General features: G+C 50.6%; 1 protein-coding gene across 3 annotated transcripts in view; it reads right to left on the reverse strand.

The window, feature by feature from the left end:
- Window positions 1-23,302, reverse strand: part of CACNA1E (calcium voltage-gated channel subunit alpha1 E) — a 281,976-nt gene that overhangs the window by 186,543 nt on the left and 72,131 nt on the right. For all 3 annotated transcript variants that reach the window (XM_036272405.1, XM_036272404.1, XM_036272403.1), the window contains exons 4-6: window positions 7,451-7,554; window positions 6,238-6,390; window positions 4,957-5,138 (exon numbers count right to left, since the gene is read on the reverse strand). In XM_036272405.1, coding sequence (XP_036128298.1) covers window positions 4,957-5,138; window positions 6,238-6,390; window positions 7,451-7,554 — 439 coding nt within the window. The remainder of the gene's footprint in view (window positions 1-4,956; window positions 5,139-6,237; window positions 6,391-7,450; window positions 7,555-23,302) is intronic.

Here is a 23,302-nt window from a genome sequence, read left to right on the forward strand (position 1 = left end):
CCTACACTCATTTATCGAACTCCCTCCTGACACCACCGTATCAAATAAGCACAGCAAATTCTTCACTCATGTCTAAACTCGGTTCTGAATCTTCCTCCCAACCTGTGTCACTGCTCAGCCTCCAAGGGAAAGAAGAGAGACTAACTCCCGGGACGCACCTCTCAGCTCCTCTGCGTGTAAGACAAGTCACGGATGAATAAACGCTAGTAGCAGATTCTAAGGGTCATCTGTATCACAGGGTCCCAGACGCCTGCAGGGACACAGGGACAGGGCAGTGCAGACAGGGATGTGGGGGAGGAGAAGCCTGTTCTAGAGAGTGACTGATCCTGGGTACAGGAATCTACACACTTTCCCACGATGTTCCTGCCCTGAGGTCTGCCTGGGCACTTACTGCTCCGGCTACATGACGGGAGGCTCCTGCCCCCGATTTGTCAGATGAGTTTTGAGCATGTTCTGCTCCCAGGGCATGTGGAGGAGGTGGGGGGCAGCCTGGAGCAAAGAGGTGTAAACACATTCCCTGGTTCCCTGGTCTCATGGACCCCAGACCAACGGCGTTCTCTGTCGATACCATAAAATCAGTGACGCTTCGGGAAGTCGGAGACGGCACTGTCTTCATTCACCTTGGATACGGCGTTATTGTCAGGCATGACGCACAAGCACACCGTCAACAAGGCGAAGTGAGTCCCTGTTAACCACGTAACAAATACTAACCATGTGCAGCGGGGAGAAGGCAACTTGAAAGAGGGCCGTGGGCACGCTGCAGGCCAAAGGACTTCGGAGGGCTCGGGGAGACCCTCAGAAAGCACCAGACGACGAGGTGTCTCTTCTTGCCCAAAGCCAGGAACGTCTATAAAAACCTCACGCACCCAGCAGCACAGAGCGTCCCAGGCAGTCGGGACAGACACAGCTGGCACAGCTGCTAGGCTGGAGAAACAGCTCGTCGCCACGCAATGCCTGCATCTGCACACGTTCATCAGCACCCAGTGAGGACAGCAGCAGCTCCAGCCGCAGAAACGCAGGCGAAGAGACAGTGGGCTTGAGCACCGCTCGGAGGAAAAGCAGACACAGACTGGGAACCTCGCAACCTGTACCTGAGGCCTCAGAACGCAAGCAGCAGATGACCAAACCCAGAATGACAAGAGAGGAACAAGGCCAGAAGCAGGGGAAAAGCCAGTTCCGGGAGTCACATCTGGCCCAGGTGCTGAGGGTCAGAAGCTGCTACCTGAGTTACAGTTGCATCTGCAGGGTGAACAGCATTGGCGGAGGGAGCACGCGCTGCACCGGAGGGGGAACCCCCATCCGGATTAGGAGAAATACCCGGATTAAACTAGCAAGAACAGGGGAGAGCCTCCATTGTGAGGACACCTTTGTTTGGAGAGACAGTCAAAACAGGAAGCGGCAGCCGGCAGAACCACAGACTGCTCTGCATTCTTTCCACCACCAGAGAGAGGGAAGCCAAGAATACAGCTGGAGTTTGACCAAGCAGAGGGGAAGTTTTCGTAGAGACGAAGGAGCATGCGGGACTCGGGTTGCCATGACAATGGGAACCCTCCTGCCCCTTTATAGGAATCATTACAAGAAGAAAAGCTACGTGTAAGTGGAGTTAAGAGTAATCAATGGTAGAGCACCGCAAGGTCACGGGAGGCACTGAGGGGGAGCCGGTGCCGCAGGTAAGAGATGCAAACACAGAGAAGCCTTTACTTGTATGTAAAAGGGGGGGACCGAGTCCCAGTGCTTGGAGAGCTTCTGTGTACCTGCTGGTCTGGACCAACTGGCACCAGTAAATCTCCCATATTTGTTGCCACCAATGAACAGAAGAGGTGTTGGACTGGGAAACAGGGGCTCCCCTTTTCCTTGTGTGGGGAAATAAGCGGCTGGAGGGCCTTCCCAGAATGGGTGGCAGGGAGGGGAAGCAACACAGTTCCATTTGTAGCTTGTGGTGGCGGCGGTGGTTTGGCGTACTGAGTGATTCTGTGGAGAAACATACATATATACGGGTATTTATGATGCTAAGTTGACTCGTTGTTTATCGTTGAGCCCGTGGTGTGCAACCAGTTCTAATATATATGCACCATGTTGCATTACAAAATTCGGAGTTAAAATTAAAAGAAGGAAAAGACTCAGGTAGTGCGGACACGGACTACCAGGATCTGCAATTTTCGGCCAAGATCCTGGGCATCTCTAATCCCATCGAAAGGATCGGCAGGTAAATGAGCCTGGACTATTTAAGTCATTTTTCTCCCTGTCCCTGACGCTCTTTCCCGTCCAAGCTGGATGGCTGAAATTGGGTAAATTAAAACCTTCTATGATGCGACGACTCCACATACTGCTAGCTTTGTGCCCAATGCTAGGAAGGGCCCAGGATGCTGAACCTGCTCCTCGGGGAGCAGACGCCCTCCCCCCAGAGTGTGCACCTGCTCCTCTAAGGGAGCACGGCCGGGGTCACGCTTCACACCCAGTTCCCAGCTCACACGAAGCTCAGCCTTTGCTGACTCTTCCTCTTCCGAGGGAGCCAGACTTTGTCCTTGTTCCACTGGCTGAGAACGGGGTGCCTTTTCCATCCAACTTCCCTGAATTTGGGTGTAGTCATCTACCTCACTATGACTATCGCCTCTGCCCATGGACTCCTGGCTGCCCGCCGTGCCCCTAGATCCAAGGCTTCGGAAAGTGATGTCATCTCAAAGTGGACATGGGTCATTCTGCCCATGGGCATCCAGCTACTTTTTGGAAACCAGTCCTACAGCTCAACTAGATCCCGCAACCCTGGACCTAGCCACAGGGGCAGCAGGATGCATTCAGTACAATGTTCAGGGGCGGATGGGCTGGCCGGGAGCCAAGGCAATGAGGGGCTTCAGAGGGCCTGCAGCCTGACCTCTCCTCGTCCCTACTTCCTCAGTGGCAGGAACCTACAGAGGAGAGCAGGGTCACCATCCCTTTGTGTGACCTCCATCCATATGTTGGATAAGTGACTAGGGAGAGATGGGAATTTGAAGAGAGCACCATGAGAGCAGGGACCATGGCACTTTTTCTCCGTTTCCCTGATGCCTAGCACAGTGCTTGAGATACAGTAGATGCTCACTTAGTATATGTTCAGTGAATGAACACAGGAACCAATATAAGTGATGAGTGATTCTCCATCTGTGTTCCTGCCTGTCTCAATATCATCTGCGACTTGGCTCTGGAGGACCAACGGATCACGCCTGTATCTTCAACAGCAACACTTCTCCTTTCGGGCTTCCCGTGCATTTATCACGTCGCCCAGGTGAGTCTACACATACAACTGAACTGCATCACTCCCCGAGACCCACACACGGCACCCGCCACCATGGGGCCAGTGCTGTCATTCCTGGAGGTGCCTGGATAATCTGAGTGACATGGCCCCAAGATGTCCCAGATGAGGAGAGACTGCACTCACCAACCTTGCCTTCCTTCCCTCCCTCCTGCCACCCCACCACGGCTGGTGGGGATCCCAGTCTCCTCAAGGGTTTTCTAGTCACATGTGACCCCTGGGCTTGCAGGGCACAAGCTGGTCCCTGGGTCTGGTCCGGATGAGGAGATGAGCCTTGCAGCCTGCGGCTCGGTCCTGCGAGCCCCTGCAGCCTCGCGCGGCCCGGCCGGCCAGATGCAGGCCGGCAGCATTTGCCAAGCGCCGACCTGTGCAGGCTGCATGCAGAGCCCGGCTGCTCAGGCACTGCAACGTGGTTGAGTCTCTTCTGGGATCTAGTGTTTCCTTTCCCTCCAGCAGAGCCTGTGCCCAGAGCTCCTCCTAGAGGGGGCTCTGTATGAGCCACACTGTGCCCCGTCCACCACATTCTACCAGATGGAATCAGGTCAGAGGGGAGCAGAGAGCACCTTCGGGTGAAGGCGGGCTGAGGAAATGCTGGCAGGAGGGATGGTCTTTCCCACGGTGTCTGCGTGGGGGTGGGCCGGCTGGATGCAGAGGAGGGTACAGACCTTTGTAAGCACCTACTCACACGGCAACCTGCCCGAAGGGCTTTGCCCACCTGGGCTCCTTAGGCATCAAATCACACCCAACCCCGACCCTGTCTTACTGGAGAACTTAGACCTGCACCGTGCCTTTTACAACTTGTTCAGTCAGACTCCAGGAGCCACAGGAGACTTCAGCGGTCACCTGCCTACCGTCTGTCCCCATGCCGGACCCTCTAACATCCCCACAGGCAGTCAGACAGGGGCCGTGTGTGCCAACTCAGAGCCTTGCGAATGTGTCTGATCATGTGAACCACGAGGGGCACTTGTGACGAGCTCACCAACAATTCAAAGTGACACAAAAGCAAACCCTGCACAGACAGGGCCTGGGAATCTGAATTCCCCCGGCATCCCCAGTGAGTCCTACAATTAAGGACATTTCTTATGTGCCTGTAACACAGTGGTTCTTGACAGTGGCTGACTATTAGAATCAGCCAGGAAGCTTTAGAAAAAAGAAATCAATGACAGGCCTTTACCCCTAGCTACTCCGACTTAACTTATCTGGAGTGGAGCCCGGGGGTGTAAATTTTTAAAGCTCCCAGCTGATTCTAATGTGCAGCCAAGGTTGAGAACCACTGTAATGCCTTCCCAGACCAATGGTAAGCTCTCGGAAGACAGTAACCGAGAATTATGTACCTCTTGGTACCCTTACTGAATCCCACCACCACGTCCCACCTGTCACAGAACATCGTCTGGAACTGCTGGGTAGGTCCAATTTAACTAGCTGTTCATCCAGCAGATATGAGGTGTAATTTCCTATATTACAACGCTGTGTACTTCCACTTAGCAAGAGGCCAGACAATGGAGGCTAAGATTTCCCACGATTGAGCGCGCATGCGCGCACACACACTCGCGCACACACGCACACACATCCCCAGCCCTCCCGTTCCCCAGGCTGACCAGCCCAAACAATGCAGAGGCCTCATGCCCCATTGTGTCCCTCTGCTCCCACCCGCCCGCTCCGCTCACATTGTACAGCACGGTGGTCCACCCTTCCATGGTGATGCACTGGAAGACCGTCAGCACGGCAAAGAGGATGTTGTCGAACTGCGTGATCCCGTCGTTGGGGCCGATCCAGTCCTTGCACTCGGAACCAGCCGGGCAGCCCTGCACGCCACACGGGTGAGGGGGGTCAAGTCCTTCCGGGACACCTGGAGGGGGGGAGACGAGCCACGTGGTGTTTAGCATGAGCTGGAGCTGACCCCAGGAAGCCACAAGAATGCAATTCTATTTCCCACAGAAAGATGTGTCCTTCATTGTCCATCTCTGACCTTTCCACACCTCACGACTTGGGTGCCACGTGTTCGACCCAGTGTTCCACCCTCTGAAATGGACCTGCCCCTGCACATGGCCCCCGACCTTCCACAGGCCACAGCCTCCACCCTCACGTGTGCACCCGAAACTTCCAGGACCAGAGCACCCAGAAAGGTCTGAGGGGAAGGCAGAATCTCACTGATTTTCTAGACTTCAGACCCCAGGACAGACCCTGAGTTCTTGCTGGGTCTCTTGGGGACAATCATACACTACAATCCCTTTGGTGAGTTTTAACTCTTTTTTTTTTTTTTCCTCCTGGCCTAAATACCTGGTCTTGACTAAAAGACAAAAATAAAAAATAAAAATCCAAGGTGGAAGGTGTCCTTTAAAGATTATTTCATAAAAACACACGCTGCCTAATTGGGCTCCTTCAACCTCTCCCCCACCCCCTTTCCTCCTACAGCACTTGACTCAACCTGCAAAGGGCAAATGGGCTACAAAGAGAGCAGAAGCTGGGGTCTGTGGACCCCACCAGTTTCCCAAGCACCCCGGCCGAGCCAAGCTCGGAGCTGCCTCCGTTCCTCCACACTGTGTGTGGGTCACAGCAGAGAGGGAGATGGCCCACGAAGAAAGACATCTCCACAGATACATCTCAAGTCTTGACTGTGAAGTCCTCGGTCTCACTGGCCTGAGGGTCAAAGAGGCCACTGGACAAAGGGTCTTTCTTTGGACAGATGGTTTCTGACATGCATTCTGATAGCCTTCTACCATGGACGAGGGAGCTGAGACCTCCTTGGAAACCCTCCGTCTGCAAACCTAGGAGGCTACTAGCTCTGCAAGCTCAGTGTCCAACGGAGATGCTCCATCTGGGCTGGCTGTGCCTCCGAAGGAAGCTTCCGGTTCTACTTGTAGGGCGGGACAGTCTCTAACCAATGCCCTGAAGTGGCCCGATGACCCCGGGGAGAAGGGGGAGCAGCAGCAGAGACCAGCGAGCACCTGAACTGTTCGTGAAGCACGCGCGGTGCAGCTTCCCGCTGTAGAACTCCAGGCCGATGATGGCGAACATCAGGATGGCGAAGAAGAGCAGGAGGCCGATCTGCAGCAGGGGCACCATGGCCTTCATGATGGACTTCAGCACGATCTGCAGGCCTGCGAGGGGGGGAGAGAAGGGCAACGGAGCCTCACTTAGCACCACCCTCCAGAGTGGGCTCATCTCCCTCTCCCAGGAGGGGGGGGCAAGTCGTGCAGGGAAAGGAACCATTGGTCCTGCGATGACACAAACCGTTTGCAAAGCGACAGCCAGGACAAGTCCAGCCCAAACGGCCATCCCTGGTCCCCCCACGGAGCACCGGACCTGTTCCATGCCTGTTCCCTTTCCTGCATTTGCCTCACCCCCGTGGTCTTCCGGGTCCCTCTTATAGATTAAACTGGCTAGAACACGCCTGTTTGCTAAAGGGAACTGGTCCTCGCCCTGCTAGGCTGTGGGTCCCGAGAGAACAAGGACAGAGGCATCTTCCCCATGGTCCCATCTCTCCCAGCTCTCCCAGGCCGTGGTAAGAGCTGAATCAGTACAGCCACTGTCATCGAACACCACATCCTCTGACCCAGAAACTGCACTTCTAGGATTCTCGCCCAGTAAAAGACTCAGAGATGTGAACAGCTCGAAGTAAAAGGATGTCTGCCACAGCGCTGGTCCAGTCGGGGAAGAAAAACCAGCAAACTGGAAATAACCTAAATGTCCAGCAGCATAGCAAAGGCTAAGTGAGTCATGACCCACAGTCTGTGCTACAGACCGTAACACTTCCTGAAAGACGTTTAATGGCAGGAGAATCCAATACTTAGGGCAGGATCTAAAACTCTACACAGTAGGATCGCAACCATATTTAAAAGGCACAGGAAAAAAATGTACTGAGATGTTAAAAGTTGTTTCTGATAGGCTAATGAGTGCTTTTCATTTCCATATTACATCACCTTCTGTATTTTCCAAGGTTTCTATAAAGCTCTTCCATTCTCTTTTAAAACGGAATAAAAGCTGCCAAATTTTAAAAAGAAATGTTATGTCAGGTGGCTGCACCCACACTGCTTATCACCACTGGGGCTAACTCCCAGGGGACGCTGTTTCTCGTTTATCCCACATTCCCTCAGACCCGGTGCAGCTGAGGACTGGTCAGGGAAGCAGATGGCAGAGCAGGAAGAAGACAGTGCTCACTGGGTATCCCGGACACCAGCTTCAGGGGCCGCAGGACACGCACGGCCCGGAGGGTCCTCAGGTCCACGTGTGTGTTGAAGTGGGTTCCCGCAGTGGCCAGGATGCTGCAGACGGAGACAGAGAGGGTCGAGGTTACCGAGGCCTGGCTTTCTCCCCGCCCCAGGGGGATGCTGGGTAAGAAGGATCCGCCCGAAAGCACTCAGAGCCGATGCCAGCTGCATGTGGGCGCACCTGAGCTAGGGTGAATCACCAGTGCTTCCAAGCGGAATTAAATTTAGCCCCATGGGTTTCACTTTGCAAAGAAGGAAAACTTACCATCATAGCAGGGTCCTGCTTCCAAATCATGAGTAGGACACAAGGTCTCCAGCGCCTGTCCCGTCCTGTTCCCTATGTTCTTCTCTGCTCCTTGCAACCTCCTTCCCCTTTTCCAACCCACCAAAGCCCTCACATCTTTCATTTCAAGATTTTCTTAGATTCCTGTCTTCTGTCTCCTTCAGAAAATGTCTCTGGATTAACTATAATAAAGGTGTAGCTCATTCTTTTCCACCTTCCACTTAGGATTTTACCAGACAAATCAATCACATGGATGCGTATAATTAGGGAATCACTTTGCTGGTCCCCATATAGTACTTTTATAATTGTCCCTCATCACTGTGTACCCTGGATTTGGTTTCTTCACTTCCATATTCCCACCTTCCACGGCCATATCCAGAAACACACACACACACACACAAAATCCTATTAGATTGTGAATACCAAGTTCCTTGTCTTGAGGAGACAATTTATTTCGTATAACCCCATGACACTGCAGACACTTGGAGAGACAAAGACATTTAAGTATTAATGAAAGACACAGCAAAAGGCCAAGAGTCAAAGAGCTGGGTATGCGCCCTGACTCGTGCGCTTGCCGACTGGGTGACTTGAGGCAAACCGCGCCACCTGGATGAGCCTCGCTACCCTCACCTACAGAATGGGGAGCAGAAGGCCTCAGTAGAAAAGTAAAATGACATGCTACTGAACATCAAGAGTGGTCTGCAAACTATAATGTGCAAAACAGACATTACATGTAACACAAACATTACTAAAATCGGTTCGGCCACTTGGTCTAATTTTAGCCTTCTCTCTGTGGGGTGGTTCGCCGTCCTCCCTCAGAGTCATCCCGGGACAATGTCAGCTATCTGGAACCACTGGGGCATGAGTCATTTAGAAAACGGAGTTATCTATATAGTTCCAGGGTGCCGAGAATACTTCACTCCATTTAATTATTTTCGGTAGAACCCCTCTGAAACATTTCAAGTATTGAAGAAGATACTTGAAGTGCCTTCAGTACTTGAAAGAGAAAGTGAATGAAAGGCATCTGCTGTGTCTCTGAGAAGCAGACAGGGAGTCCACAGGAAGACAGCGCTCAGATCCAGGACCATAACCATGATCATGTCTCTGCAAGGGGAGAGCTGCCCCGTGCCAGCGCAGACCGGACATTGACAGTCCTCGAGAAGACTGCAGAACCCTCTCTCAGGAAGTTAAGAGGGTTCCTTCTTGGGTCGAAGGGTATTTTAAAGGATCAATAGACATTCCTTCAGACTTTAAGATTCTGTAACTCTAGCTAATCCAAGCTCAAAATAAGAACCAGAAAGCGATCCTACTCCCATGAAGAATTTCAGGAGCGAGGCCAGCCGTCCAAGCATCCTCCATCTGTCCTGACCTGGGCTTCCGACCTCGTCTGCAAAGGAGGGACTCAGACAGCGGCGTCTCTGACCGTGTTTTACTCTAGCTTCCAAGGCCAAAGAGGGAAATTAGGGAGGAGGTTGCTATAATTTCTCAAAAGCAAGGAAAACTGATGAGGAGAGAGATCAAAGAGAGACATGGAAAATAGAACAGAAATTTTTTAAAAAACCATAAAGGAAAGAGGTAAAGAGGAACTTCGAGGAGAAGTGGAGAGACAGGGAACTGGAACGGCAGGAAATGGGTCACTGTTCGGGTGATTCTGCTGACAGACGAGGCAGCCTTGAGCTTGGCGTCCGGAGGTGCACACGGGGACCCTGCTCTCCTTCCGGCTCGCTCCGGCTCACAAACAGCAGGGAGAAGCTGCCCCAGCCACAAACCAGAATTTGCTGGGAAACCCGGACACATGAGGTGCTCTTTGATAACATAAAAAGCCATGGCGAAGGAAAACGTCTTCCCCAACCCTGAGCTGAGTGAGATACATTTCAGAACATGGAGGTAGAGGCAGAAATGTTCAAAGGCACAAGTGCAGAGACAGAGAGAAGCGATAGAGGGAAAGGAGACGGGAGGAGTGGAAAGTGAGCAGGGAGAGAAAACATGGAGATGGAAAGAAGGAAAATGAGAAGAAATCAAAGCTGGAGGGGATGCAAATGTCAGAGATGAGAAAACTCAGTGGCAAGAGAAGAAGAATAAATCTAACCCGAAAGAGAGAAGCAGAAAGACAGTGTGTGTCGCAGGGGTACCAGCCACGAGCTGGGTCCATGTTCTTCTTTCTTTTTTTTTTTTTGGTTCGTGCCCCTAACAGGAACTGAATTCAGGACTCTCTGGTCTGCAGGCTGATGCTCCAACCACTGAGCCAAACCAGCCAGGGCTGTGTTCTTTACACAAGGCGTAGCCCTCGGTGGGACCGACTGGACCTGCTCCCCACACTGCAGCCAGGGCCATGCAGCCTGTGGCCCGCGCTCCCCTGCCCTTGAACTTGGTTTGGTTCCAGTGCAGGAGGGCTCTCTGCAAGGCCTCTAGCTGAGGCCCTCTGGCCACTGGTGTTCAAATCCCTACCTCCCAGTGTTCAAATTGTTTTTGTGGATGGAAATTATGATCTGGCTCCCCTGTCCACCTGTCAGATGTAGGAGCAATGGGACTCTCAGGGGGAAAGATAGTTGAAGAAAAGGACCCTGCTTCTGAGCGTCCATAAAATTCCATGCCAACTGCCACCGTGGTCCTTACCAACTGAGAGAGAAATTCCATTTGTTGCCTGGCTCCCCCACGACATCTGGGACACCCCAAGCAGAGATGTTCTCATCTTTCTGTCCCCCACACCCAGCCCAGAAATCCTAGAAATCCCCATTGGAAAGAGCAGGTAGCACAGTGGATGCTACTCAAACACATGTCGGTTTGACCACACAGGAGTGCACTGGAAATCTGTCCCGGAGCATTTCAGTGTAATGAGGACGGTCCAATATCGTCCTAAGACTCCTACCCTCAGGCAGATGCACAGGGCCTGCCCATCTTCAGGGGGAGAGCTAGAGAAAGAGACAGGGCAGGAGGGGGACAAAATGTAAAGCTTGTCTCCTGGAAAACCCAAGTCTCAAGTGTACACAGCTCAGGGCAATTCTGGCCTCGGCTGTAGCAGGCCCTGGGCAGGAGGCGAGGGGAAAGTGAACAGCAGGAGAAGGTGCTGGCCCTCGGTCTCGTGGAAGGAGACAGACATAGAAATGAAGTCATTATAATTCACCATGAAGAGAGTCCTAACAGAGGCATTTACAAAGTCCTATGCCGATGGGAAATGTGGCAGTCACAAAGACAGTGCTGTCTGCGAGCATTTTCAAATATGTTATCTCAGGAAACCCTCGAACATATCCTCGTATTACTATTGCCCCCATTTCACAGAAGAGAAGACTGAGGCTCAGCAAAATGAAACTGCTTATAAACGGCAAGACCAGGAGTTCAAGTCGGTTCTCTCCTGATATCCAAGCCCAGCCCTTTCTGGCTCCTCCATCATGCACGAGGTCTGCTCAGCGCTGGACAGCCCCGATCCTCAGTCCCCGTGTTTCTAAACCAAGGCCACGGACTTGCTTCCCTTCCTTCCAAGGCCACAAGTCACGGCATCCCACAGACTTGCCACAAATCCCTCCCAAGACCAGCAGGGTGGGAGGCTCCATGCATCTCAGGTGACGACTGTCACAATATCTACAAATACAGCCACGAAGAGTCACACACGCCACAAAATCAGAGTGAGGCCACCGAGGGTAACTCCAGCTCTGAGCTGGTGCCAGCCTAACTACGCTCTCTACCCTGCGGACAGGCACACGCGTGCGGCTCTGCAGGAGCAGGGCCTGTGCCTCCCATTTCTTCTGAGTCCGTGAGCACAGAGCCTGGTGGAGAGCTCTGTACACAGAGGGCGGGTGCTTCACTGCTGCTTACCCCCCAAGCAGAGGAGAGTCAGAGAACAAACGTGAACCTCTAACCACCACCAGCACAGACGCTGCGTTCTGCACATTATAAAGGTTCAAAAGCAGATTCCTGATGGATGTCGTGGCTCAGCCCTACCTCTAAGGGTTTTGCTTTTAATTGTCAGCAGGTAGGAAGAGCACAGAGGCCGAGATGATCCCCGGGGTGTGGCATGACCACCGGAGTGGCACGGCAGGGCAGACAGTGGGAGCGAGGCTCTGGGCAATTACAATCCAATGATCTCTCCCCAAGACGGTCACCCAAAGAATTCTTCAAGCCCGCAATCCTTGTGACCTTGGGGTTCTGTCTAAGCCACCAAGGAGAGCAGGTTGTATTGACATTTGAGACCATATCTTTGTTGTGGGAAACTGTCTGTGCATTATGGGATGTTTATCAGCACCCTTGGCCTCTACCTAGATGCCAGTAATAACCCCCCACCAAGCTCCCTGCCCAGGTTATGACAACTAAAAATGTCTCTAGATAGTGCCAAATGTCCTCTGGGTGGCATCCCTGGTTGAGAACCATTACTGTAGGAGAAACTCTCAGACAGCAATTCCTTCCAACTGAGCAACAGCCTGATCAAATGTAATGAACGAGTCTCACAACTAGTCCTATCCTCTCTGGGAGAAACACACACAGCCCCTCGGGCAGAAATGAGGTTGGCAGCATGACCCCCAGCCACAGGTCACAGTTCTGAGGGCTGGCCAGCAGTGATGAAAATGCCCTTGTCTTCTTCTTTAAACATCCTTTGGGTTGCATGAAGCTTAACCCCAACACATCTCCAAAGGGAGCCTTGATCCAAAAGAAATGTTTCCCCAAATGATGCAGGGTCAAGAACAAGAAAACACACAGAAGAGGGTTTTATTTGTTTAATCTCAGTGTAATGAAAGCAAAGGTTGAGTTCCTACCAGTGGTCCTGGATTTCTTTCTTTTTTACAAGAAAGTCTCTAGTTATTCACTCAGACACAACAAAGAGAAAAGCCAAGTGATGGGTAGAAACTTTATCATTGTCATTCAGGTCCAGGAGATGACAACAATGATGATGATGATGAGGAGGAGGAGGAGGAAGAGGAGGAGGAAAAGAAGGAGGAGGAAGAGGGGGAAAAGAAAAATACCTCACTGTTGCTTCATAGTTTCCAAAGCTCTGTTCCATATAGGTACTGTTATCCTTCATCTTTTAAGTTGGAGAATTTAAGCTCAGAAAGAGAAATTGGCTAGCCCAGGGTCATTGAGACAGTACATGGTTAAACTGAGACTCAAACGCAGAAATTTAGATTCCAAATTTGGAGCGTTTTCAGTAGCTACAAAAGATAATGGCTAATGGCTAGAAATATATCCCAACGGCACACATAGCTGACAAGTGCCTTCTCGAAGAAGACCACAGAGCTGCTCTCTGCAGTGTCATGGTGCCCGGTGGCTGCAGCATCATATGAGTGTTACCAAAACTGTGCTTCAGAGAGCTGGCAAAAGTGGAGAATTGCTGGAGAGGGAAATCCCACGTTATAAGAACTCACCAACATAAATACATGTTCTTTGAGTTGTTTTGCTAGTAGTGGTGAGGGATTTCTGTTAATCTACCACCCACACACTTTCTCTTCCCAGGTCTCCCTCAGGACCAATAATGAGCATCTGTGAGATGGCGAGTCAGGGATGGAGGCCAGCAGAAGCACAGACCCAGCTCATTATTCACGTGGGGGCCGAGCCTCTAATGCTGGCCTCTTAGGAAAAGGTACCAGTTAGCTCCAGTATCAGATCAGAGAGACCAGCTGTAGAATCCAACACTGTCCACACGCAGTGGCCACTGATTATTTGCACTGCCTGTTCCTCCTCTTCCTCTAACAACTACACTCCATCCCCACCACCCTTTTCACAAACTGCAATGGGCTTACATGATGCTGCTGGCCAGTTACTAGGTTCAGGGGCAGGGAGTTCCTCCCTGGGATGTTTAGACAGTTTGGTTGACCTCTTTGGAAGCAGCTAAGGTCGTGACACAAAAGGCTTCAGGAGCTGTTCTTGGTCATGTTTCTTTTATAGAAGAAAGCTGGCCACAGTCAAAGAGAAGGAGAAAACTGATCCCGAGAAGGTAAGAGAAATTTGAAAGAAGGAATTCCGCTGGAGCTAGCACCTTGATCCTGCGATTCCTGAAGCCTGCCTACTTCCTGACATTTCTGCAACTTGGTGGCTCTGTGAGATACCCCTTCTTTGAAAAGACCCTCCTTGCCAAAACTAGTTTGAGTTCAGACACTCACACTGACCCATTCACCCATTCTGTTGAGATGATACCATTCGAATAAGAAACCAAAGTGAAAGTTGATATAGCTGGCATGGCCAGTCAAGAGCTAAGATGCATGAAAAGCTCAGAACCATGCCCCTGGCATGGAGCCAATATACCAATTAGTGGCTACGCAAGCTTTTTTCTCCATGTCATGTTAGCAAGTGACTAAGATACTTCAACACTGCTCTCTCTCTTCATCTTCAGAAAGACTGAAAAGTTATATGCATTCCTGATCCTGGAGAGAGCCAGAGTCCTCTTCTCAAAACATCGCATGCTGATGCCTACGGGTTGACACTGGATGGAAGGGTCACTGAAGGGATCCTCCCAAGGAAAAGGAAAAGAAATACCTAAATCATAAAGCTCTACCTTCCCACAGTGTGTTGAAATAGGGGGCCTTATATATATATATGGAAATATCTGGCTGAAAGAACCTATTTGAGTTTCTAAAACCTTCTCAAACCAATGACTTTCAGAAAAATCATGGATCCATAAATTTTAGAAAAAGTATATTCGTCCATAGTTCCACTTTCCCAGTTCTGCCCACAACGCTCGAGAGATTGATCTGTGTGTCCGGCATATGCCATCTGTCTGCTAAGATGACACGTATTTAAAAAAAAATACCCAGATAATTTCCCATACTTGCACAGAAGACAAACCTACAATTACAGCGCGTGACGAAGAGGCTGCCATCAAGCTGCTTAACAACATCCAGTGTCTACACAGCACCCGAGTGGACCAGAACCAGCTATCACAGACAACACAATGCTTTTGACTTTTTAGAGCCATTAAACCAAAATTCATTCTAGTGCTCAAGTCATCTCCCATCCCATACCACCTATTTAGAATACAATAAAATATAAGCCACTTTAATAATTCAAAAGACTGGTGCCTATATACAGGAGCTCTTTCCTCGTTACCCACCTCTGTGACAGAGATATGTAAGCACCAGCAAAGTAGGCGGTTTTAATTCTACTTTCACTGTGAATAAATAAAGTGCTGAGTTCTTGGAGGAATCAAGAGGTGACTCTCCCAGCAGAGGAGCTGAGTGGCGTGGCCACTTTCTCAGGAAGGAATTTAAAAGAGTATCTTTCTCTGTTTCTAAGGAACAATAGAGCGCATCTATTAATAATGGAGTCTAGGCGAAGGGACTGCTGTCCTTGTAGAAGGGCTGACACGCAGGGTCCAGTTTAACGCGATGGCAGTGATCCTTCTTGTCAGCTCTGAAGTTATTTTTACCTTGCCAGCCATGCAAAGGAGCTCATGGCCTCTGAGCATGTAAGAAACCAGGCTGAGACTAGGTTAATATTTTATGAAAATACTGTAAACCACTGTTCCTGGCTCTGAGTTTCACATCCTCTGTAACTGACCCTGTATGGACACAGCCATGGCTAACGTCTGCGCCAGTCTAGCATCAGAAAAGGCAACGCTATCGACAGTTCACCAAAGAAGAAACACAGAATGTTTAATGATTATATGCAAAAGGTCCGGAGCATTATAGTCCAAGAGATTCAAATTAAAACCACACAGTAGCCTTTTCTGCTTATCGAATTGCTGCCACTAGAAAGACAGTGCACGGGAATAACCATTTTGAAACACTATCAGACCATGTGTACATAGGCCATCGAAGATGCTTACTCTCTCTCTTTTTTTTTTTTTATCCTCACCCGAGGACATTTTTCCATTATTTTTTTGTTGTTGTTCAGGTAGAGTGGGAGGGAGAGAGAGGAACAGAAAGAGAGAGAGAAACATCGATGTGAAAGGAACACATCGAGTGGCTACCACCCGCACAACCGACCAGGGCCGGGGACAAACTGCAACCAAGGTATGCGCCCTTAGCGGGAACCGAACCCGTGTCTCTCTGGACCGCAGGCCAACGCTCTAACCGCTGAACCAAACCAGCCAGGGCGAAGATGCTTACTCTCTTTAATGCAGAAGTTTTCAGAAGTATTTTAAGAGCGCACCCCAAAATGAGGGCAAAGTTTTCCATAAATGTTCCCTGAAGTATTTTTAAGATAGTAAAACATTTTTAAATCACCCCCCAGTAACTACGAAGAAAACAAACAACCCAATTAAAAAATGGTCAAAAGAAGTGAAGAGACCCTTCCCCCAAGAGAGGTGTGGATGGGACATAAATAAGCACATGAAAGGAGGCAATGCTATTAATCACTAGAGAAATGCAAATGAAAGCCACAGTGGTTATTACTACACACCTATCAGAAGGCTAAAGCAAACATCAAAGCAATGAAGTCTGATAATACCAAATGTTGGTAAGACTGTGGAGCAACTGGAAAGAACTCATAAACTGCAGGCAGGTAACAAAAAATACAGCCATTTTGGAAAACAGTCTGCAGCTTCTGGAGAGTTAAACGTGCACTAGCTACATGACGCACCAATGAAGTCATTCTTCACGGCTATCGTCGTCATTGCCCAAACTGGAAACAATCTCCCTGCCCCTCAAACGGTGAAGAGAATAGTGGTGATACACCCACAAGACTGAATACTGGGCAGCAATAAAAAGGAACCAACTCCTGAAACGTACAACCACACTGAATCTTCAAAAGCATCATGTCAAGTGCAAGAAGCCAAAATCAAGGACTACCTACTATCTGACCCCATTTATATGATATTCTGGAAAAAGCAAAACTACAAGGACAAAACAGATCAGTAGGTGGGGAGAGGGGACTGACCAGATTGGCACTTGAGGGAACTTTTAGAGGAAAAGAAATACTGTATGTCCTCACTGTGGTGGTGGTTAGCCAACTATATACATTTGTGAAACACACAGAACTATGTATCTAAAAAGGATGGGTTTTGCCCTAAACAGTTGTTCAGTGGTTAGAGGATCAGCCCACGGGCCAATGAGTCATGGGTTTGATTCGGGTCAAGGGCACGTACCTCAGTGGCAGTGTGTCCCTGGCTGGCCCTGGTCAGGTCGTGTGGGAGGCAACCAGTCGATGTATCTCTGTCACATCGATGTTTGTCTCTCTCTCCCTCCCTCCCACTCTAGCTAATGATAAATAGAAAAACATCCTCGAGTGAGGAATAAAAAATAAAATAAAAAGGATGGGTTTTGCTATAGGTAAATTATACCTCTGTAAACCTGACTTAAAAAATAATCAGGATTCCTTAGTGTTTTTCAGTTGTGGTAAAATGTGCATAACATAAATGTAGCACTGTAACCATTGTGAAGTGTACAGCTCTGTAGCATTAAGTATTTGCACTGTTGCCCTGGCTGGTTTGGCTCAGCGGTTAGAGCGTCGGCCTGCAGTCCCGAGAGACCCGGGTTCGGTTCCCGGTAAGGGCACGTACCTCGGTTGCAGTTTGTCCCCGGCCCTGGTTGGGTCATGTGGAAGGCAGCCACTCGATGTGTCCCTTTCACATCGATGTTTTTTTTTCTCTCTCTCTCTTCCTCTCTCTCTCCCTCTCACTCTGTCTGAACAAAAAAATGGGAAAATGTCCTCGGGTGAGGATAAAAAAAGAAAATGGCAAAAGTATTTGCACTGTTGTGCAACCAGCACCACCATCCATCTCCAGAACTCGCTCATCTTCTCCAGTTGAAATTCTGTGCCCATTCAGCAGTAACTCCCCACCCCTGCCGCTGGCAGCCACCATCGCACTTTCTGTCCCTGTGCAACGACCACTCTGTGTACCTCATAAGTGGAATCCCAATAGTTGTCCTTTTGTGACTGGCTTATGTCATTCAGCATAATGTCTCTAGGCTCACCCACGTTGGAGCTTATGTTAGGATTTTCTTCCGTTTTAAGAATGAATAATAGTCCATTGTCTCTACAGTGCACATCTCGTTCATCCATCAGTGGACACATGGAATTGCTTCCGCCTTCTGGCTACGGTAAATCATGCTGCCATGGACATGACGCTACAAATATCTGTTCAAGTCCCTGCTTTCAGTTTTTCTGGGAATAGACCCGGAAGAGGAATTGCTGAGTGATACAGTAATTCTATGTTCGTGTGTTGTTTTTTCAGGACCTGCCATACCATTTTCCACAGAGAGTGTTTCACACGGGGGTAAACCACAATGCACTCAATGGAATATTACGCAGCCCTTAAAATGCTATCTCTGCAGAACTTTTATAACATGGAAAAGGTCATCACATGTCTTAAGGGGAAAAATAGTATAATTTTTAAAAGAAGATATTTTATATACAATATAAATTCAACAATGTGAAATGCATAAATGAAGAAGACTTGAAGAAAATGCACCGAAATGGTAACTGTGATTATCTTTAGGTGGGATTACAGGCTACCTGTATTTTCTTTATGCTTATCTGTATTTTCCCAATTTTCATTAATGAGAATGTATTCCTTGCGTAATCAGAAAAACATAATTTTTCTTTTTAAGGCAAGGTTGCTTGCAGTATCTCTCTAATCTTCTAAAGTCAGCATCACAGGGAGAGCAATTCATGGCCCATCCAGGAGGGCCACCAAACTGGATGGCAATTTTATATCATCTCAAGAACTATAGCCCAGCTGGTGTGGCTCGGTGGTTGAGCATTGATCCATGCACCAAGAGGTCCCCGGTTCAATTCCCAGTCAGGGCACATGCCCAGGTTGTGGGCCCGATCCCCAGTGGGGGGCATGCAGGAGGCGGCCAATCGATGTTCTTTCTCATCAATGTTTCTATCTCTCTCTCGCTCTCCCTTCCTCTCTCTCTCAAATCAATAAATAAAAAAATATGTTTTTAAGAAAAGGAACTACAGACATGTCTTGACTGCTAAATTTCAAGTATGACTAAAATTCAACAAATACAGAATAAAATTCTCCCATAAGTATTGGATCCTTACTTAAAACCGTCAAGACCTTCTGACACAATGGGGACCGAGCAGGAGTGATGCTGTCGCTCACACTGCAGACCAACCCTTCATCTCATGCCCGGCAGCCCGCCTGCTCAGCAGCTGCGAGTCCCTTTCTCCTGTTTCCTCAACTCCTCCCTCTCTAACCATCGACACAGCAATTCTGTGGGTGCTCGAGGAGCCCCCCTCCACCCTCCTCACTTCTCTGTCCAGCTTCTGGACTCTCAGCACTGGTAATGCCACCTCCCCTTGGCTCAGGGCCATCTAGCTTCTGCCCTCCCTCTAAGAAAATGACTCTCATTAAAGGTCACCGGTGGCCTTCAGGTTTCCAAATCCAATCTGTACTTGGGATTCAAATTACAGTCCTTTCTAATTCTCTAGTATTTGGTGCCCTCTCTTTGTAATCCCTCCCTTTACAGTCCTTTCTAATTCTCTAGTATTTGGTGCCCTCTCTTTGTAATCCCTCCCTTTCCTTCGGAGTTCTCCCTTTTATCCTCTGGCTACCCCTCTCCCCCACCCCCTGTCAAAGCACTGTTTCGTACTGGACCCCTCCCTCTCCTTCCGTGTTCAATCTTCTTTCTTGGCCTCACCGAAACCAAGCATCCAACTGTCTCTTGCATGTGAATGGCTCCCCAGTCTTGATCTCCAGGGAAGACCTGTGTCCCTGCGTATCCGGTACCGTGGGGGTGTCCAGTGCACAGTCCAGCAGCCTCCTACAGGGCCCCTGGCACCTTCTCTACAGTTCACCTTCACGCAGCGGAGTGAACTTTGTCAAGTTCAAATCAGATCAACCTGCTTAAAACACTCTAGCCTCTCATCACACATCCAACGTCCAACACCTTTCCCACAATGCCCCACGTAACCCGGGCCCTGCCTCCCTCTCTCATCTCGTCCCCTCCCTCTGCTCTTCCCACTGCTCCGGGACCAGCCATGCAGTCTCCTCTCTGTTTCTTGAATAGTCAAGAGTGATCTTTCTAAAATTCAAGTCTGTCCTGTAGCGTCTCATCATTCTATGTCTAATGCCTCCGTGATGACTGTGGACTGCGGCCGTGACCTGGCCCCCACCTGGTCTTCTAGCCTTTTCCCGTGCCTCCCACGGCCCCCTCCAGTCACCTGAACTAATTATGATTCCCTGCAGTTTCTCACATCTGAGGGCTTCCGTTGGTGCTTTTCCATGTTTGGGTATAACCTGCTCTTCCCAAGCATCTCCCTCAAAACTCTTCGAGGTTTCCTTTGGGAACCCTCCGCCTGTGCCCCAGCCTTCTATAATTCAGTTCTCTTACTGGCCGTGCCTACTGCACGGAGTTCTGTTGGAAAAGGCCTGTGCCGTCTTTCTCGTTCCATGGAGTAAGGTGTGTCTCAGTTTACTCGGGCTGCTGTAACAAAAATACCCTGGGCTGGGTGGCTGAAAGAACAGACATTCATTCTCACAGTTCTAGAGACTGGGGTCTCAGATCGAGGTGCTGGCAGATGGGGTGTCCGGCGAGGGCCCGGCTCCTGGCTCGTAGACTTGTCACTGGGCCCGCACGTGGCGGAAGGACAGGGAGCTCTCTGAGCCTCTTCTTTCAAGGGCACTAATACCATCCACCAATCATGTTCCAAAAGCCCCATCTCCAAACATCACCATATTGGGGATGAGGTTTCAACATATCCATTTGGGGGGCACGGTCAGTCTATGGCGAGGCACTCGGCACATGGTAAGGACTCAGTAAATGTCTGTTACAGGAAAGAGTGACTAGATCAACTTCAAGTCGAAAATGATCTTGGAAAATATCAGGCCCCGCCCTAGGCAGTTTGGCTCAGCAGTTAGAGCATCGGCCCTCAGACCAGAGAGACCCAGGTTCGGGTCCCATAAGGGCATGTACCTCAGTTGCAGTTTGTCCCTGGCCCTGGTTGGGGTTGTGTGGGTGGCAGCCAGTCAATGTGTCTCTCTCATATCGATGCTTCTCTCTCTCCCTTCCTCCCTTTCTCCCTCCAGCTCTATCTGAAGATAAATGCAAAAATGTCCTCGGGTGAGGGTTAAAAAAAAAAGAAAGAAAATATCAAGCCCCAACTCCCAGCCACCGCATAGTGATTCTGGGCTAACATTGTCCTACCCTATTTGAACCCTTGCAGGGATGGGCAGGTCTCATTCTTCCAAGGCATCCCATCCCGGACCTTGGAGTTATACAAAGTCTCCCCTCTTCATGTAGCTGCAGGACTATCCTTCATGTGTTCAAAGAGAAGCATCACAGGCTCCTGGAATCTCTCTCTTTTCCAGGCTCACACCCTTCGTTCTTCTCTCATCTCATAACTATTCTGTAAGCCAAACTCTAGTTATTCTGGACAATGTTATCTCGAACCACTTCCTTCTGTCTCTTCAAAGGCAGGGCCCAGTTCAAAGACCGGGACTGAGTTTAAAAGTGGGACCAGTGTGAATCGTGCTCGGGACCCTACACTCTGATTCCAACGGGCCTTCCAGCAGCCATTTCACTGTCTTACTGTCCCTGAGTCCTTTCCGCAAAATTCTGCTCAACCAGCCCCGCCCCTCCTCTCTGGGGCAGGGGGAGCCCTGCGTGGTTCTTGAGCGTGGGGACGACGTGAGCAGAGCTCAGCCGTATGATGCCATCCACAGTGGTGGAGACAGTGGCCAGGGGGAGCAGAGACACCTGGCGCGGGAGCTGACCCCACCACAGTCCCACTGGGGTGTAATGAGGGTCTGAACTCCGTGGCAGTAAGTGGGATGAGGAGGAAGTCCACCACCTCCGTCTTCCCAGAACACCGAGCACGCCGACAGGATGTGCCCGCGGCCCGTGGTTGTGGCAGGACCATGAAAACGTCTGAAGATGTCAACAAGAACCGAGCTGGGCGCTGTAGTAAGGGTGACCGCAGTAAGGTTAGAGTCGCTGGTGTCATTTCCCAGATGGGAAGACGAAGGCAAACGGAAGCATCAGCAGGTGCTCCTGAGCTGCACACGGACCTCTCAGGCTGCCCTCCCTACAGATCCCACCAGATCTGTGGTCACTTTTCTTGGCAACCTCATGAGTGGGGCAGCCAAGCCCTGAAGGTGACAGGCTGGGCCTTCCGGAGCCAGCAACCAGGGCCACAGGGAGGACAGTGAAGGAAGTAGCAACACCTCCCCCGCCCCCGCCCTTGCCAAAGCCCCTTCTCCCGTGGCTGGGGGGGGGGGGCAGCACAGCCCCTGCTCCTCCCCCACGAGATGCTCCGCACCTGCTGATCTCACTGTCTCTGACTTGTTTAGAAAAAAGAAATGCAGGGAGACTGAAGATTCTGTGTGCACTGTAAGAAAGGCTGTGAACTCGCAAACTGTCTGGTTCTGCCTCCAAACTCGCGTTTTCACACCTCCTGCAGCAGCCGGGGCAGCCCACGAGCTGGTCTCCAGTCGAGAGACTAGGACTCAGCCCCTCAGACCTGGAGGCATGAGCATGTCCTTCCTTCCGTCCTTCCTTCGCTAAGACCACAGTGCCTGCTCATCCCCCTCGACTTCTTCCCTCTAGCCCCCAAACATGGCCGGAGGCCATGCACCTCCCAGCCAACGCAGTTTGGGAAGTGGATCGGAGGGTCGTGGTGACGTCTCTTGTGGGAGAAGGTCCTGGCACCATTGTGAAGAGGAGGGCACTCAAAGGAGCAGCGCTCACGGGGGATCTCTGGGGGGAGCTGTCCAGGGGGGGAGCCAGCTCCACCTCCTGCCCCCGCCACCCACAGGTGCCATCCCTTCCAGCAGCTAAGATCTGCTGCGACCATGCAGGGAGCCTGAGTTCCTGCTCGCATGTACATTCTTGCTTTAGAGGTGGCTGTTATGGGGACATGAGGAGGCAGGAGGGTCTTTCAGGGACATCGTGGAATGAAAATGTGCGATAATCCACTACAGTGCAAACCCTACATGAAGGTGTTCTGCACCCCTGCCCACAGAGAGATAAGGGGTGCGGATGCCAGCCTGCAGGACATCGGGGCGAAGTCACCCCGGACCGCTCTAGTCTATAATCATATCTGAGGCAGAAAACCCATCTGGCATCCTCGCGACTACAGTGTCCTCACTGGTGACAGGTGCTGGAGAAGCCAGCATACCTGCCTCCCTCCCCAGTCACCTGCTAGTCCAGCCTGTGCCTCCGCCTGTCTAGAACAGTCCCATCCTTGCTGACCGGCTTTAAAGAGTGAAGACTGCTGGAGTTTCTCTGATTCGCTCTTCCTGGGCATCCTCGCCACAAAGCTTAAGGGCTGCGTGTTACTCAGACAGGCAGGGGCCACGGTCCCCAGGAGAAAGAACCCCCCTCACTTACTCCTCCATCCTTGCATGGGCACAGGCTTACATTTCATAGGCAGCGGGTACCAGACTGTGAGGAACTAGGGAGGGTGCAAGGGTAACGAGATGGCCACGGTCCTGCCCTCCTAGAGCTTCCAATCCAATGGACCACGTCTTGCAAGAGCCAGCGCCAGGGTGGAACAGGGCAGCTCCTGGCTCTGCTGTCCTTTCGTGCCTTAGTTGGCATAAGAGAGAAGGCTGTTAGTGCCACCGAAGTAAAAGCTGGTTGCTCCCTCCCACAGCAACAACAGAAGAGCCTGCAGGGGGCACCAGACCACCCTGCTGACATA

Source organism: Molossus molossus, unplaced genomic scaffold (assembly GCF_014108415.1).
Source record: "Molossus molossus isolate mMolMol1 unplaced genomic scaffold, mMolMol1.p scaffold_m16_p_20, whole genome shotgun sequence".
In the NCBI taxonomy this organism is placed as follows: domain Eukaryota; kingdom Metazoa; phylum Chordata; class Mammalia; order Chiroptera; family Molossidae; genus Molossus; species Molossus molossus.